General features: G+C 39.8%; 2 protein-coding genes across 3 annotated transcripts in view; one reads left to right on the top strand and one right to left on the bottom strand.

Annotated features, from left to right (window-relative positions):
- Positions 1–2,871, top strand: part of MTREX (Mtr4 exosome RNA helicase) — a 116,257-nt gene extending 113,386 nt beyond the window's left edge. The window contains exons 26-27 of the mRNA XM_023625667.2: positions 1,037–1,141; positions 2,587–2,871. Coding sequence (XP_023481435.1) covers positions 1,037–1,141; positions 2,587–2,639 — 158 coding nt within the window. The 3' untranslated portion in view covers positions 2,640–2,871. The remainder of the gene's footprint in view (positions 1–1,036; positions 1,142–2,586) is intronic.
- PLPP1 (phospholipid phosphatase 1) overlaps positions 2,756–17,809 on the bottom strand; it is a 95,866-nt gene continuing 80,812 nt past the window's right edge. For both annotated transcript variants that reach the window (XM_023625668.2, XM_001493894.7), the window contains exons 4-6: positions 13,519–13,576; positions 3,725–3,901; positions 2,756–3,218 (exon numbers count right to left, since the gene is read on the bottom strand). In XM_023625668.2, the coding sequence (XP_023481436.1) occupies positions 3,087–3,218; positions 3,725–3,901; positions 13,519–13,576 (367 nt within the window). In that variant the 3' untranslated portion in view covers positions 2,756–3,086. The remainder of the gene's footprint in view (positions 3,219–3,724; positions 3,902–13,518; positions 13,577–17,809) is intronic.

The following is a 17,809-nucleotide window of genomic DNA, read 5'->3' as shown; positions in this document are numbered from 1 at the left end:
GGGCCAGCCCAGTGGTATAGTGGTTAAGTCTGTGTGCTTCACTTTGGCAGCCCAGGGTTTGCTGGTTCAGATCCTGGGTGTGAACTGACACATGGCTCATCAAGCCATGTTGTGATGGCATCCCACATGCAAAAAACAGAGGAAGATTGGCACAGATGTTAGCTCAGGGACAATTTTCCTCAAGCTAAAAGAGGAAGATTGGCAACAGATGTTAGCTCAGGGACAGTCTTCCTCACCAAAAAACCAAAAATGAAGTCCCAACAGTTTTAAACTTAGGCAGGTTAGCACTTAGAAAAAGGATCCCAGGCCCCTCTGTGTAAATCTGACAGAAATAAAACTATGTTTATAGGTTCAGCTTTGATACAAACATTTGTCTCAGATGGGGAGTCATATGCAATGAGAGGAGGCTTATGTCCTCTTTTGTGCTTCCCTGAGGACACACTATGTGAAGAAAGCACTGATGAAAGAGTCTGTTTAAGGGCAAGAAGAATGAATGATTGCATCTTTAAATTGACAAATCTGATCGTTACTCCCCTGCTTAAAAATCTCCTGTTGCATTCTCTTCACAGGATGGTATCTGGATACCTCAGTAGGCCACACTCAGGGTCCTCAAATGGCTGCAGTTTGTCAGGCTTTTCTGCATTGCCTCAGTAGTCTTCCCTTGTCACTGCCTGATAGACAACCTCATTCATATAGACCCAGCTTCATCTTTGCCAGCCTTCACCCCAAAATTGCTCTCTCCTCTGCACTCAGGGCAATTTGTTTACTTACCTCTGTAAGAGCAGGTGTCAACACATTATAATAAATCCATAATGCTACCATTAGAGAAAGATGGGAATTAAATTTTTCATCTTTAGAGCCTTTCTAGTGCCTAGCAGTCAGCCAGTTAAGTTTGCTAGCTGGTTTACTACATGAGAAGTCCCTCAGAGTACTATTAGTTAATCATCCCAAGTTCTCCTGCCTTGCCTCTTAACATAAGTTCTGCTATTCCTGATTATTTCCATTTTAGAAGTGATTTGCTTCCTTTTCTATCCAGGCAGCATAATTCGTTGTATGAGGCGTCTGGAAGAACTACTTCGACAGATGTGTCAAGCAGCAAAAGCCATTGGAAACACTGAGCTGGAAAATAAATTTGCAGAAGGTCAGTATCCAGTCTGTAACCTTCTTCTAGTCATTTAGGCAAATCTTGTGAGACTTGAGCTCTTGACCACAATCTAGGGGGAAATTTTCAGATGCTCTTCACTGGATTGCTGTGAAGGGCCCCTCTAGTAGTGTTCAAATAAAATTTTAAAAAGAGGGTCTGTGTAGGAAAAAGTTTTGAGATTTTATATATATTCATTTACAAATATTTATTGTACACTTACTATGTGCCAGGCATTGTTTTTAGAACTAGGAGATAACGGCAGTGAAGAAAAAGACACAAATGCCTGCCTTCACGGAGCTTACATTCTAGCGTGGGGAGATGGACAATAAGCAAGTCAATAATTGAAATATATCAGGTGGTGGTAAGTCTACAGAAGAAAACAAAGGAAGAGACAATAAGTAATTTGGGCACTGGATGAGATGGCCTAGGGGCCTCCACTCAGAAGGTGGCATTTAAGCCTTTCATATGCTTGACATACTTGAGCAACAGCAAGAGGCCAGTGTGGCAGGAGCAAGGTGAGCAATGAGTAGAATAGTAGGGGATGGGAGAGAAAAGAAATGATCATGTAGCTCCCAGCCCTTGGCTTTTCCCTTTGAATGACTGGAGGTTTTGAGCACAGGAGTGGTGTGCTCTGACTTGGATTTTTCAAGGCAATTCTTGCTGCTGCATTGTAGGCAAGTCTGTAGAGTAGCAAGGTGGAAGCAGGAAGACCAGACCAAGAAAAGGTGGCTAGACCAAGGTGGTAGTAATGGTGAGGGGGTGGGGGGGTGGGGGACACAACACGGGACATTCATGCTTGTAAATAGTTTCGTTTTATGTGAATATTGGCCATGAAAAAGAACTATGAGTTAAACCATCAAAGAATAGCAGTCACATTGTTGCTCTGAGTTGGTTGCTCACAGTCAACCTTAGTGATTTCTGCTAATAACTCAGTGTCCTAAGTGTTTCCATGTTGTTGATAGAGGTAGACCTATTTAATCACTCAGAGTTTAAGCCTAGTTATGTAAACTTCTTAAATAGTAAGATTTTTGTCCTGCCTTAGTCCAGAAAGAATTTCGTATGGTAACTGAAAATATAGTGTCTTCCAATGTAGGTTGAAAATTCATGCTTTTGAGTCAACTAACTTCTTTTGACAGCTTAGTCCTTCCCTAGATAAGTCTTTTTGAATAGTTTTAGCCCCTCCTACCCCCACCCCCCCACACACATATAGGATACTTTAGAGTCAAGAGCCATAAGAACAGGGGTCTGGTTTGTAAGTTTCCTACGTCTCAGATGTGGCTGTGAGCTCCTCTAGGTATCCTTCAGACCAGCAAGGTTTTGTATTTTCCAGGCTGCTCTCACCAATTTAATCAGAATTGTTATCCTGTCTTTAAAACCCCAGTAGAGGGGAATTATGCTCTTTGTGGTCTTGAAAGTTTAAATCATATTTTCTTTTCTTTTAGGAATCACCAAAATCAAGAGAGATATTGTGTTTGCTGCCAGCCTCTACTTATAATGAGTCAGCTAAAAGAATGTGGGGGTTTAAGTTGTTCACCACCTGTCTGATTACATTTAACTACAAATGCTTGCAAGTATTGATTTGGTTCTCCCATCTCAAGACAGTTGTCCTCAAACGTTTTAATATGTATTATATTTAAATCAAGCATCATTCTACATACACGTTTGTACGTAAGCATTACATTTTTTTAATAAAAAATGTACAGGTGGGGGGCATTGTTTTAGTGAAAGGCTTGAAATTCTTTTAATGAATTTAGAGCTGTCAGATAACCATTGTGTTAAATGTAACTATATACACACAGGTAAAGTGGGCATCCAAGAGGTATAGCAGCAGCAGTCCCTTAAAGGTTTATACACCGGGAAGAAAGACGCATCCTCTTGCCTTCTGGTTGCAATCATTTTCCTTTAGAAAGCAGGCCAGCTTCATCTGGACACTCTGCCACCTTCAAGGTTGGTGATTGTTCCGATAGTGATTTCCCGTCGTCGGTGTTTCATGCAGAGTTGTATGAGAGTCCTCCTCTTTTCTTTCTTTAAAAGGAGAATTTCTCTCCTTGAAGAAATCTGATACATATACAGCCTGTATAGAATAGGTTATACTTAGAATGAGGCAAAGTATTTAATGATATAATTTAAATAAGTTTAAAAACTATATTAAAAAATTGCAATAAGCAGTTTGCAAAAATAAATATAAACAAAGAAGGATATAGATTATGGGGTACAGATTAAGGGTACAAAAAATTAGTGGCTGACAATTTTTGTTAAGAGATTCTTTCAAATTGAGAGTTGCTTTGTTATCTCTTGAGCACAGTTATGCTTCATGTAAATTTTTTTTTCAATTCATACCAAAAAAACTTAGTCAGAGCCTTTTATAGTAAAAATATGTAGTAGGACTTTCATAACTTTTGCAAAGAGTAACCTAAAAAGTTTTTATCTGAAAAGACTAACAGTGGGGTTCCTACCCAGTAGCAATTATTGAGCCACAGTCCCTGCCTTTGCGTAGTTTTCTCATTGGGAAACTTTTTCTACTTATTTATCCAAGTGTTTATCAGTATCAAAATGTAGGCTGCTGCCCTGTATACTTACAACTAATATTGCAACCAGAGCTCCTTGAATGAGTCCGGTTAACACATCACTCCAGTGGTGTTTGTAATCGGAAACTCGAGAAAGGCCCACGTAAATGGAAACAGCAACAAGACCGAACTGCAGTGTGGGGCGCAGGAGTCTTGCCCAGTCTCCCTTCATCCTGGCTTGAAGATAGAGCTAACAGAAAAGATAAGAATAAAGAAAAGATTTTAACATACCAACTGGAAATTATATTTTATATTAAGTATCACTACACCTCTAAAGCACTGGTGTTTAAAAAGTTAATCCTTTAACTTTTAAAACAAACAAAAAAAAACTATTGCCCCAGTAACTTGTGTTTAGAAGAAATTTATTACCTATCTAACTAGACTACCCTTCAAATTTTAAACAAGGCAAGGGTTTCCATGTCTGTGACTTCCTAGAATTTGGGGGCAGCTTCTCCACTTCCAATTTGTGTTAACAATCCTGATTCAAAGATAAGTGTTGTCATTAGTTCTGAGTATTGGGATAACCTCCTACCATTCCGAGGACACGTTGCCCTTACCCTGGGCCAGGCTACTGTGTTTTCTGCCCAGCCTATCTAGGGAATAAGTTTGCTTAATTCACTGAAAATTCACTTGAGAGCTCCTCTAGCCTCAAATTACTTAACAGGGCAACTGAGACTAAATAAATAGTCTGTAGGTAGATTATTCTATTTTATAAATAAACAAGTAAAACAGATTGTGTAGTTTTAGTCGTGATCTAGCAAAGGAGTCTCATTCTTTCAGTAGCACCCCTACCCTTTAAGTTCTATGACTTCTCCATTCACTAATCAGACCTCTTCCATTGTCAGCTTGCCTTTTGACTTTGGATGCATTCCTAAAGATGGTTTTGTAAAAGGAATTTGGATAGTTTTCCTATGAACTCCTTTCGGCAAATCTGGTCTCATTAAAAAAAAATTTTTCGGCCCACTTTCTATCCAGTAAGAATATACTTTTTAACATTCATTTTTAAGATTCTGTTCAATAATTTATGATTCATATACTTTAAATGCAGTCTTCAGAAAATTTATGTGGCTGTGCCCATTGGTGCTGCCTATTTAAAATAGATACACAAATCCATTCCCAGTTCTTTGAGCACTGCTGTGAGTGTTCTGTTCTCAGCAGCTGGCAAAGACCCAGAGGTTATCTAATTTTATCATGTACTCAGTATAAACATTTAGTTCTAAAAGAGCATACCAGTTCTGTGTAACAGAGTCGAACTCATTAGCTGGTTTAAGTGCTACTGGCTTTCTGCAGCGCCCCCTCCCCCTTTTTTGTTGGTTATTGAAACTATACAAAAGCAAACAGTAAGAAGCTTGTGTCAAGAGTCTGGAATGGGGGAGATAGTTGGTTCTGGTTGAAACAAAGTTGGCATCTGACAACTGAAGCCAATTAGGTAACAATCATGCCAGATAAGATTCACCTCATTAGTTCTATTTTAATTGGAAACTTTTTATTCATTTTAAGGAGAACAGTTCCTTGCCTGGGGCTGAAGCCACTTTTTTGATATTACTGTCAAAAAGCTCAGCTGTCTCCTTCCTGCTTATTTAGTTGCCTTTTCATACAATGGGTTATTCAGACTCCAAAAATTTATACCTAGGAATCACAGATACTTAGATGAATGCAGACAGCTTAGGGAGAAGTCCATTGCTGCTAAGGACATAGCAAGAAAAATATAACTCTAAAGGGACTTAAGCTAGTCCTAGTTTTGGTACTTCCAACCTAAAGGAAACTCAAGAGACAGGACTTTTGAGGTCCTTCCTCACTTGGGATTCTAAAATCCCTCTAACAATATTTTCCTGCCAGAGAACCCTGACTTTGACTTAGGTAGCTACAGACATATGTTAAGTATTTATTTTGCCCAAATTTCTTCCTCCTCAGCATCCCTGTGAAAAGTCACTTAGGGATCAGTAATCAAATAAGCTCCAGTATACTCTGGGTGAAACCTTTACGCCTCCAAGTAGCTAGTTTCTCCTTACACATCTACCCAAGTATAGATGTTTCCCCCATCTGTGTGGACCCAGAGATTATTTCACCCTGAGGTGTTTCTGGAATTCCCCGATTGTGATTATACACCTAACCTTACACTCTGCTCTAGGCTCTGGTTCTTCTGGTGACTAATGGCCATGGCTTGAGTGCAGGCTGTGGTCACTGAACAACTCTCAGCTCTGGGAGACGTTGGCTAACTGAGTGTGCTTCGTATTTGCCTACTTTGTGTTTCCCTGAGTCCAGGGTACTCATTGTAGCTCTGCACAGGCCAGGCACTACGTATAGCCCTGGTCTTCCCCGTGAAGACTCTTCCATTTCAGTAGACCCCAAGGAGGTAAACACATTGAGTTTCTTGGACCTTGGGTCACCTGAGTTCCACAGTTGACATGTCCAGAACTCTGTACTTTGACAACTCCCCTCTCATGTTGCCAGTCAAAAGTATTTCCTATAGAAGCAGCTACAACAAAGCACACAATGCTGTCTTTCCAGTGGCTCCATTTCCTCAGCCTTTCCCAGGTTCTGCAGTGCAAATCTTTAAGTTCCCACCCTCTGGAGGCACTAGAGATTGGGCTTCCTCTACCATTCCTTTGACCACTTTCCAAAATCGTTACCTTTTGCTTATTGTCTCCTTTTCCTTTCTTTGACTTTGTGGGTTTATAACTTTATTATATTCCTTGTCTTTTGAGATGGGAGAAGTAAAGTATGTGTTCCTTTAAAAAGAAGTTTCTGATCCTCCATCTTTCCCTAACTGCATCAGAGAAATTGAATGTATGAAGCTTCTCGGCATTGTCCTATTAGAACTAGATATGGGGATACAGCTCATGCTTTAATGCCAGAGCTAAGAAGAAAAAGGCTGTGTAGGTCCCCACCTTTGCAACCTCCATTCTTCCCCACTCCCCACACAGGCATATGTTAATCGTGTATGCACTAAAGCCATTCATGGTAAGCCATTCGGTTGCTTATCTCTTAAGATTCAAAAGAACTTACAGAACTCCATATCCAGTATTGCGTATGGTACCAGACAGGCTCAGCAGCAGTGTCTACAACTTTCAGATTCCCCTTCTGGAGGAAACTGCCCATCCACAGGCACAATTGAATGGGTAGCCCTATTTGGACCACATAGCCCTGCCTTCTCTTCTGGGAGGGCACTGACAAGATGACTTATGACATACCTGAACCAGAGATCTGCTGGGCTGTATTCTCTCTGGAATTTATATTGGAAGTATCAAGGAGTTCTCCATTTTCAGAAGTTATAGAAAGGGCACCTAATACATACACGATAGGCTACTTGCAAACCAAAGTTATGAGGAAGCAAAAGCTGTGTGTAGGCCAGGAGAGCAAGCAATTTGGTAGAGGAAAGAATGGAGCAGAGTGGCAGCCATACTGTGAAAATTCAAGTGGCCAATGAGACACGTGAAGAAAGTTCAGTTCCTGGTAGTGTGTGCTAGTCCTAATCCATGTATATCTTTACTATAAACCATCTTTTTCTCTAGGAAGTGTGAGTGAGTCAGCTGTTTTCAAACAAAAGACAGAAAAGCCAATTAACAGCCTCCTCTATGTGTTTAACCCAAATTCTGTTTTTTGTTTTTTTTAATTTGGATTTCTGTGATTCAAATGATAGAGAATTTTACTTTTTAAAAGTAAAAAGTACTTCCTTCGATTGAGAAGGAAAACAGTCTGTATGTACCTGGGTTTTAAAACATTGAGAAAAACTTAGAAAAATAAAATCCTATCAGAGCAAACATCCTGAATGTCCACTGAAGGCGCCATTATAAGAGAACTGTGACACTGGGCATGGGATTTACTTTAATGACTTTTTTCTACAAACACTACGAGAGAGAGTCCCTAAACCAAATGGCTCATCTGTCTGGTCCCTCTCTTTCTGTCACTCTCTCCTCTCAGATTCTTCTCTGAACACGCTTCAGTTTGGCCTAGCCAACTGACTTGTCCATTGAGTATTTCAGTCAACTGGGGGACGGTGGCGGGGTGGCATGAGATACTACTTGATGAAAGATTCTCGCCTCTGGATCCCTCCCAATCCTAACTGCCAACTTTCTGGTGAAGGAAGCTCTAAAGTAGAAAGTTCACAACTAGAAATAAGAGACAGGCTGGAAAAGGCAAAACAGAAGCAATAAACTGCAGCGCCACAGAGGCCAAGGCTTTATACCTTATACTGAAGGCTTCATGAAGCCCCAGTACAGGACAGCAAAGGGAACAAGGACGAAAACAAATGCAGCTGGCAGGGTTCCAATCATGGCAAGGAGGTTTTGTAACTAGAGCAATCCACAAAACTCGCCAGCGGCAGACTTCCTGGTTGAGGTAAAGAGGCAGGTGAAAAAGAGGGCCTAATCCAGGGACTTAAGCTGAGGGGAAGTAGCTGAGTTTTTAAGAGGAGAAGCAAAGAGTCAGCCCAGGACAGAGAGAATGGATGGGGGAGAATCCCCAGTTAACTGCACAGACCAAAAAGGCTTTGCTTACTTAGAAAAGACTACCTCCTATGCCTACCTCTGCCCACAAATTTGAACACTGTCCTGAAATATTTAAGAGAACAATCATGTTTATAAATTCAGCCTGCCACTAGTGTCACCCTATTGTAGCATACAGGAAAAGGCAAGAGGCATGTGGCCTACAGGAAACCCAAACTGGGAATGAAGAAGAGTTAATGGGAAAAACAAGGATAACAGCATACACTTCATCAACCTTGATACTCCTCCCTCCTCCAGTTTTCATCTAATAAAAGGGGCAAGATAGACAAATACCACAGGACGATGTGATACGGAGAGGGAGTCAACCTCAAGGCCTCAGAAGAAAACCACAGTGTGGCCTATCGCGATTCCTCCCTGTCTCTACTAGGAGAAACTGTTTGAACCTGACCAGACAGGGATTCAAATCAAGAGCTCAGAGCAAATCACATCCAACCACTGACTGTGCATAGCCCAGTTTTAGAAAGCACAAACTAGTTTGAGAAGTCACCTTAGGAATCCACCAGTGTCCTCCAGGAATGTCCTCATTGAAACTAGCCATCACTACTAGCCCTTGTGATAAGGAAGGTTCCAGGTGTAGTTTTTGCCTCTAAGAAGAGCAGAGAGCAAGGGAAAACCCCAGGTCAATCTTACTGCTCGGTGCAGGGTCAAGTGTCCACTCACTTCGGTAGAAGCAAAGTAAAACCTTCTACTGAAAATGGGTTGGAAATAAGCTACTATGTCCAATATTTTTAAAGAAAATATTTTAAAGAAATAAAAGCGCCTTAGCTGGGATATTACCAGAGATTCATAAAAGCAATTTCTTACTCCTTGAAGCAATAAGGACAAAAGGGGTCGATTTGCTCAAAATAACCAGATACTCAAGCCCAGGGAGGAAGGCTGTAGGAAGAAGCCCCACCATGCAGGCGGCAAATGCTTCACTGCCAGATGCACACCTTCCTCCTAACCGTGGAGAATCTTGACATGACACTTGTGGACCACTTGATGAAGAGCGTCACAATAGTCTTATGGGGTATACAGAGAAGACCTGGTCAAAATAAACAGGGAGGACTTTTCATTGCACTGAGCCACACTGGAAAAAAATAACGTATATACACTTTTCCTTTTGTGTAAAAAATAATTACATATTCTTTTAAGTAAGGAAATTCAGTGTCTGTGACACTGCTTTGGCATTCTCTCATTACTTTTATCAAAGGGTAGGATATAATCTTTTTGCCCAAAATTTCTGAAAAAACATTTAGCTTCCATTAAAGGATCTAACTGTACTATCTCACCTTTAAAATCTGATTGTTAAACAAGATATTTTTTGAAGTTGGTTTTATTTTTATTTTGCCTTACCTTGACTGACCCTGTAACACTTAACTGAAAAATGCTGTTGTCTCATGAAGTCTCTTAATACTCTGTTCTTAAAAATAGGGGTTTTTTTTTCGTTTTCAACTAGAGTCAAGGGGTTGCTTGTGAACTAAGAATGGTTTTCACATTATTAAAGCTTTATTTAAAGAAAATATACAACTGAGACTGTATGTGGCCTACAAAGCCTCAATATTATCTGATCTTTTACTGAAAAAACCTGCCAAGCCCTGAACTAGACTAACTATAGCATGCTCAACACAAAGAAACATAGGTTGGTCGACTTATTTTCAAACACTGCTTCTAAGACCAAGCCAGGCAAACCAATGTATCGTTCCACCTACATCTGATGACAGATGAACACTGTAAGGCAGGCCTCAGTTTAGTCATCTCTAGACTTCAATTTTACCATCTTCAGGATTCAGAGTTCTTAAACTTAGATCTCGAATCCCACCTTAAAATGACTTGTTCATTTGCCCAATGCTTAGCATTAATCCACACTTTGGGAAATATCTTCATGAAATATCAACGATGCTAGGCAGTGTATGGTCAATGCCAGATGAGCGATTATACAAATCCTGAGGAAAGTGAGTGGTGTCAAAGAGTCTGAGGAAGACTGAGATGGCAGGCAGCACTGTCCAAACACAGAGGAGGGGGCAAGGGCCAGATACGAGGCATCCTGTGGCAGGGAGGGGAGTCTAGCTGAAGCAAAAACACTGAGAGGTGCTTGGGCCCCCACAATAGTAATTTACACAGGAATTTCATAACAGGCAGTAATATAACCAGTCTGGGATTTCAGCCTCAATAGGATGGTGCTGGTTAAAGTGTTTTAGTATATTCCTCACTGTACTGAACAAAGGACAGTCTCACACCATGCCTCTTTCCCTGAACAACCAAGTGAATTTGGAATCTTGGGCATTCACCCAAATTCAGGGGGAGTCACTAAGCACACGAACTGGCCATGTGCAAAGAAGACAGCCTAGGTGGTTCTCACAGGGGCCGACTCTCCTGGCACTGTGAAGTGTGCAGGGCTGGGCTGCCTGCCAGGAGAACAACAATGGTCAGGGTATTTTCTTTAAGAGATGTTTTTAACTAGAAGTTAATTTCTGGGTGTCCGAAATTCTTGACAGGGAAGTTTTGGCTATCAAAGACTGTCTTCAGAGAGGATTTAAATGACTACATCTCCACCCAAATCTGGGACTAACCTATGATGCCAAGATGCCTAGGGAAAGGATGAGTCATCGCCTAGGGAATTTTCTTCAGGGGGGAGGCTGGTGGTGGTGAAGTGTTGTACATAAATGTGAAAAGCTGGAAAGCAAGAAGACATCTGTGTATTCAGGGGCTGAAATAAAAGCTGGGGCCTACACTCACATCAAGTAAATATTTCCACTGCTTACAGTCAGTGAAAGGCAGTGCATGGTTGCACTGGTCTTTCTGCTGCAGAAAGGCCTGGGTCTATGACAAACCTATTTATCTAAATTTGTTTTTCCATTATAACTTTACATCTGAATGGCTTATACTGACCCAATTACCAAACTACAGTAAGGTAATCTTCCCTCTGCTTATATCCCTAATTTGCCTCCTCATATGCTCCTGGGTGTCCACAGAGCAGGCCTACCCTCGAGACCCTCTATACGTTTATCATATTTCACAAAAGAGCCCTCAGTAAAAGTTTCTATTTGACCATATATACACATGTTTTGAGAAGGGTCAAGGGAACAAAGAAGAAGAGCAAAAACTTCTAAGGTATGGAATATGATATATGTGAGATAATTCTTTAAAATTAAAAACAGTGGGTCAAAGTTGTGTGTCAAGTCACCATTTTACTTCCAGAGATCTGCATCACCTGACCTTCTTCAAAATTAGTGGGCTAGGGTTCAGATCAAGTAATCAATCAACAAAGTACGGGAGCCTGAGTAACAAGAGACCACGAGAGAGCTTACAGACTTGAGCACCCTCCTCCCAAAGCCCCCGTCTCCCCATGTGTAAAAGGGTGGCAATCATGCCTCCTCACTTACCTCCTGGGGGGTTATCAGAATGAGTCAAAATTTCAAGTAGTGTAAATTCCAATCATCAATATCAACTAAATCTCAGATTCTTAGGTCTCTCGCATAAAGATACTGACACACGGGTGAGTGACTAACAAACCGCAAAAGCTGCCCTGGTGAGCTCTGGCTCTGGGGCACACAAAACATGTCCACACCTTCAAAAGCCATTTAGTGTAGTCACAAATGTGTGCTTTGGGGAAAGTTCTCAGGATATTAATGGCTCCAGCCATTGCCCTGCCTTCCCCTTCTCCTCCAGTCCTCATGCCCTATTTAAAAAGAAAAAAATACGATGGCTCCTTGTAGAAAGAATGCTAAGTTTTCCTAATAAGATAAATGAACTGAGGATATTAGAATAGTAGTTGTTACTATCTTCAAATAGGTCACATTTCCCATGCACATTTTCAGAAAGATTTGGGTGTGCGTTTTCAAAAGGAAGCCCTAAATTCTGCAGAATTGGTATCCTGTTGCTTCCTCACAAAATTAAATTAACATAAGATGAAAGCCTTGCAATTTCCAGAAATGCTGAAGAAGCCAAAATTTAGCTCTATTATAATGGTTTTGAAGTTGTGGGTTTGAATTTTATATAACACAACGGCAACTTTACATTCTTTTAACTTTTGGAACTGGTTTTTCAAATAAAAGCAAGATTCTGGTAAAACTTATTTTAAATTCTCTCTAAATGAGACCAGTTAATTCCCAGCAGTCTACTCTTATTATTACACATGAGGGATTTTTAATCTAAGCATTAAATACTCATACAGCACTTACTGTAATCCAAGGGAGGAAAAAACAGGAAACAGCAAATTTACAGAGCACAACTATATAAAAATCCACTTATAAAGAAAATTATGGCAAAAATTATAGTTGATCTGTTAGGATCGAGATTTTCTCCCCCCTCTTTTCCCATCAAATTCTGATAATTTTATACATAGAGACACACAGAGAAGACATTATAAAAAATAAAAGTCAATTAAATCAAACTTTAAAGACCCCTTACATGTGCCCTAAAGCGTGGTCTTCCCATCAGTCACTCTCCATAGACATTCATCTCTAGTTTGATATGCAAAACGTGGGTACAAATCTTTTCTAACCTCTTCACTTTGCATAATGCAAGTGCAAACTGCCATGCTGCTGTACGGGTTAGCAATTAAAATTGGACCTGGAAACTGTATAATGACAGGCTCCTTCTGAAGCAGCAAGTAGCTCTCCCAGAAGTTGAAACCTTTCAAGTCCCATGGAAAGCAGTCTGGGAAATGCTTCAGGAAGTTGAAGGACCATAAACCCTGCTCAAATAGGAGCAACAGCAGCTGCCTTCACATCCAATAATCAAAGCTCAACTTCTCACCCCAGCACCCTCAGGAGGAAAGAAGCCAGGCTGTTCCATGCCCACACTGAGCAGACAATGCTGGGCGCCCAATTAGGGTGCGGTTATCAAGCAGCAGCGTCTCCTGGGCCTGGTATTTCAGATCAGTGACCTGCTGTGATTACACAGCAGCTCTTTGTATGTTCCAGAAAACCTCCTCAGGAAATATTCCCAAAGTAAGGGCACACACCAACTAACTCTTAGCACCACGTTTGCCGACTTGCTGATTAACTGTGAAAAAAAAAAACCTACTTCAAAAGTGAAAACTCCCTATTATCCTGAAGGTTCCCAATGCATACACTGTGCCTGTTTGCTACCTCTTAGTAAAGGACAAAAATACTTTCAAACAATTGTAACTGGCTTTGACAGAAGCGCAGGCATCCATTGCTCCGAACTTACTGCCACCAGCAATGGAGTCCAGTTGACTGAGAAGCTAAGGCACACGAGAATGTTGGAGGCGGCCACGCAGGAGAGGACACCACGACTGAACACAAATTGCACGCAGCACGTAACCCACTATCAACAGATACAGAGTACTTACTGCCACAAACAGCATGCAGTACATGGAGAATGAGGAATGGCCTGAGTAAAAGGACAATCTAGAAAAGAAAGAAAAGAAAAGTTAATTTTCTCTCCTAGAAGTAGAGGATATTCTTGATTCATAAATCTCCCTACCTCCCCAGTGCACACAGCTCCCTCCCTTCACCTTTAGGAATTAGAAGGGTGGGTAGAGTGGCAGTTAGGACAGGAATATTAGAGTCCTAGGAGGGTCTGAGGTCCAATTTCTATACAGTAACATGTTATTGAAGCTTTCAGGATGGGTAATGAGTCATTGAGAACCAACTTGCCAAGCATTTCTAAAGTAGTACTTGACAAGCCATAACTAGCATAAATGGCCTGACTTTATTACATATAAATTTATGTGACCATGATTTAAGTTTTATTTTCTACTTGAAGGGTTTGTCCCTGAATAACAGTAATACTTCCTTTGGAACACTCAAAAGTTGACTACTTTCAAAAAATAAATAGCAATTTTTAAAATTTAATATTTTAGCATTTTAAGTGGGCACACATCTTGGCTTAGATTTCCCTCCAGATTAAGTGCTTTGTTTGACATTTATTAACATTGTATTCTGACAGTCCTGTACCAGATGAATCACCTCTTTCAATATTATATTCTATAAACATCTGAGTACCATCATCCTACCTAAAAATGACGGAATGCTTGCAAAATTTAATTTTACGGCACTTTGGAAAAAGAGAGAGCTCACTAACACTCATGATCTAAGTTCTGCTTACATAGTATTAGCCACTGATGCAGAAAAGGCAAGCACGTTGATGCAGTAAAAGTATGCCGTGCAAAAAATGTATCATGCAAATAATTAGAATGTTTCTCCTGACTGCTTTCCCTACGTATGAATAAGAACAAAAGAGGAACAGGCTCTTCAGTATTTGACTTATTACGCCCTGCTTGGTTCAAAAGGAATTTGGTTCACTGGATTCAGAGAGGAGAAAAGACTCCTAAAACACATCAGAAAGTCTGTGCATGTTTAGCAAGTGACGGTAGGTGGGAGAGTGGAGATTTCTTAAGCATATATTGACGACGATTCTACCAAGAATTGTGATAGTCTTTTTTGTAACCAGATACATTCCTATGAAAGAGAATATTCTAACTCCTTGTGCCAACCAGGAATCACATAATTAAACCTGATAGTTATTCTGGGTTTCATCTGTGTAAAACAAGAAAAATAAATCACTTTCAGCCATACCAACTATTAGGCCGTAGAGAATTGATCCATACAAATCCGTATTTTAAATCAGATAATTAGAGCAGAGTTCTGTACATATTTTCTAGTTAGTTTCAGAAGTTATATTGAAGAGCCTACAAGTTAATAAAAGCCAGTTTCAAGGACTGTCAAATCCCATCAAGCCAACATGAGCATGATGATAGAAATGTTCTCAAAGCCAAGTAGGTTTCAACTAAAACCATGTTCAGAGTATTCATGGCACACTGTGCCACAAAATCATAAATTCCAAATTCATGTAATAATTTTGAACAGCTCTAACGCAGTCACAGGGTAATTTCATTACTTGAAAACAAAATGCTTTCAGTTTTTTATTTGAATACAGAAACAGGTATTTTATTCAGCAGAGAATCCGCCAAGGAAGTCTGGCTCCGACTTGGACAGACAGGGATTAAAAATGTAAAGGGAGAACTCTACTCAACCTCAATCTCTAAATCTTCACCCACAGTAAGTTATCAAACAGGTCATGGTAATATGGACTTTTATTTCTATTAAAAAGAAATCAGAATAAAACACCAAAAACATAACTTCAAATTATTTTCATATTCCATACAAATCTAACTCTTTATTGGAGTCTCTAGGAAACATAGCTCTTAAGAGCATCTTATTATGTCCATAATTAACAAATGAACAAATAATTGTATGGATAGTTTAATAAAATCCAAAGAGTCATTGAAATGCAGTATTTTCATCATGACCTGAACCAAAATGTTTAAGATTTTGGCCTTGACCTAAGAACCTTGCCCTGTTCTTAGATTTTAACCAATCCTAGACTACCATCTCAATTCATTATAGCCCCTCTGATGAAGGCAGACCGATTCTAACAATTTAAGCCAGCTTTCCATCAAAACTTAGGAAAGTCTTTTCAGAAACAAAATTTACAGAGATAAAAATGTATTCTGAAATCTACCTGTTTTCACTAACTCTGGGGCATGGTCTATTAAACAATGAGCAAGTAGACTCGTCTTGACTATATAACTTACTGTGAATGGGATTCTATTCCCCAGTGGCAAATTTAGGTTTGTTTTTTTTTCCCTTACATTTGTCAGCCAGGGCATCCCTTTCTCCTGGCAGAGCTCGTGAAACTCGGCCTGAACCACACAGCCATCCACCCACCCCCTACAGTGTCTGTGAGTTCCCACTCCTCAATTCCTCATCCTTCCGTCTCTATTCCAACATCCACATCAAGATAACTAAATCCAGCCGTTATCAGTCATCAGAGGTAATCAACTCACATAAAGTCTTTCTTAATTTTTTAAAATGGAATTTACTAATAAGTATTTTGGTGCTCATAGGGAGGTTAAATCACAAATAAACGACATCTTGCTGCTCTTCCCCTACCACCCAACTTTATTCCCCTTTTCCTCCCCACAGTTAAAAAGCACAAAACAGTTACAACTTTAGCTATTCTTTTTAGTTTGAAAATGTCTTTCCTTTGCATTCATTCTTGAATGATGGTTTTCCTGAGTATAGAATTCTAGGTTGATGATTTTCTCCTCATCCCTTTGAGGATATCATTATACTATCTTCTGGCTTCTACTTTCACTGTTAAGATATAGGCCATCTGTCTGCCATCCCTTTCTGAGTTATCTGTCTTTTCTCTGTAATCACTCCCTCTCCCCGACAAAGTCTTCAATATTCTGCAGTTTCACTATCACGTATTCCTTTTATTTATCTGATTTAGTATTCATTGGCTTCCTACATCTGAGGATTTGTATACTTCACCAATTTTGAATAGGTCTCAGTCATTATATCTTTGAATATTGTGTATCCTCCATCCTATTATCTTTTTGTGGGATTCTGATTCAACATGTTAGATATTTTCATTTCTATCCCTCCATATCACTTAACTTTTCTTTTGTGTTTTTAATCTTGGTCTCTTCAGGCCTATCTTCCATTTCAGTCCTCCCTTTCATTGTGTCTAATCTACTTAATCAGTCTATTTTTTTATTTAAATTACTATATATGTTATTTATTGAAGATCTCTTTGGTTCTTTTTCAAATCTATCTGGTCAATTTTGATTCTCATCATCCGACATCATATTCTCAATCTCTTATGTACATCTATACAGTAGACATACTGATTTTATATTCTATATGGTATCTAACACTTGCAGTCTTTGAGAGTTTATGTAGTTTGTTGTATCTCCTCACTCTCACTTAGGGTAGCTTGTTTCAGTGTACGTTCATTAATATTAGAATATGAGCTCATGTCCTTGGGACTCTATCTGTGGGAAATCTTACAGGCCTTGGTTTAAAGACAGTTCTTCCACAGAAGATGTGTGTTCTCTTCTGCTGGGTTCACTACCAATCCACTTTAAACTTCTAAGGTTTTGTGTTTTTTTTAAGCCACATAGTATGAATTTTGGCCCAGAACAGTGTGAGTGCGGTATTGTGGTTAAGAATTCTTTCGATAGTGCTTCCTGGGAGGATGTTGCCCTTTGGGAAGTCCTTACATTATCCATGGGCCTTTCACCTGTCTTTTTACTCTGCTCTGGCCTCAGCCTTTACCTCCTGTGCCCATGTTCAGAGCCTATCAAAACTCAGGCTCTAGGCTACCAGGAATTGGCACGTACTTTCAGGGCACACATGAGATCTATAGCACTAACTGATCTCAGCCTCATAAAAATTCCTTTACTCTCCTGCCAGCTCAGCTATTTATTTAAGAGACTTATATGTGTTTTAAGACATATTTTAATACATAATACATACAAACATGTGCATATGTGTATGAGTAAAATATTATCCAGCACGTTTAGTTGAACTGTATCAGTAAGCATTTCTAGTCCTCCATGTTGCCATAAATGGAAGCAGGCTTTTTTTAAACAGGACTGATAAAATGTTATCTAAAATCAGTTGCTTTACTAGGAGACAAAAGAGTTTGGCACATTTTCTTAATTATAAAGTGGCCAGTGTTCACAGATGTTTCCAATTATTGCTATTCCACCCAGTACTCACTGGGCATGCCAAAGTTGGATCTGCTGCAAATTAGAAGAACTTCCTTTTTTCTCCTAAAAATCATCCTGA

This window comes from Equus caballus, chromosome 21 (genome assembly GCF_041296265.1).
Source record: "Equus caballus isolate H_3958 breed thoroughbred chromosome 21, TB-T2T, whole genome shotgun sequence".
Classification (NCBI taxonomy): Eukaryota; Metazoa; Chordata; class Mammalia; order Perissodactyla; family Equidae; genus Equus; species Equus caballus.
Note: the sequence above shows the minus strand (reverse complement) of the source record. Positions and strands in the feature narration are given on the sequence as shown.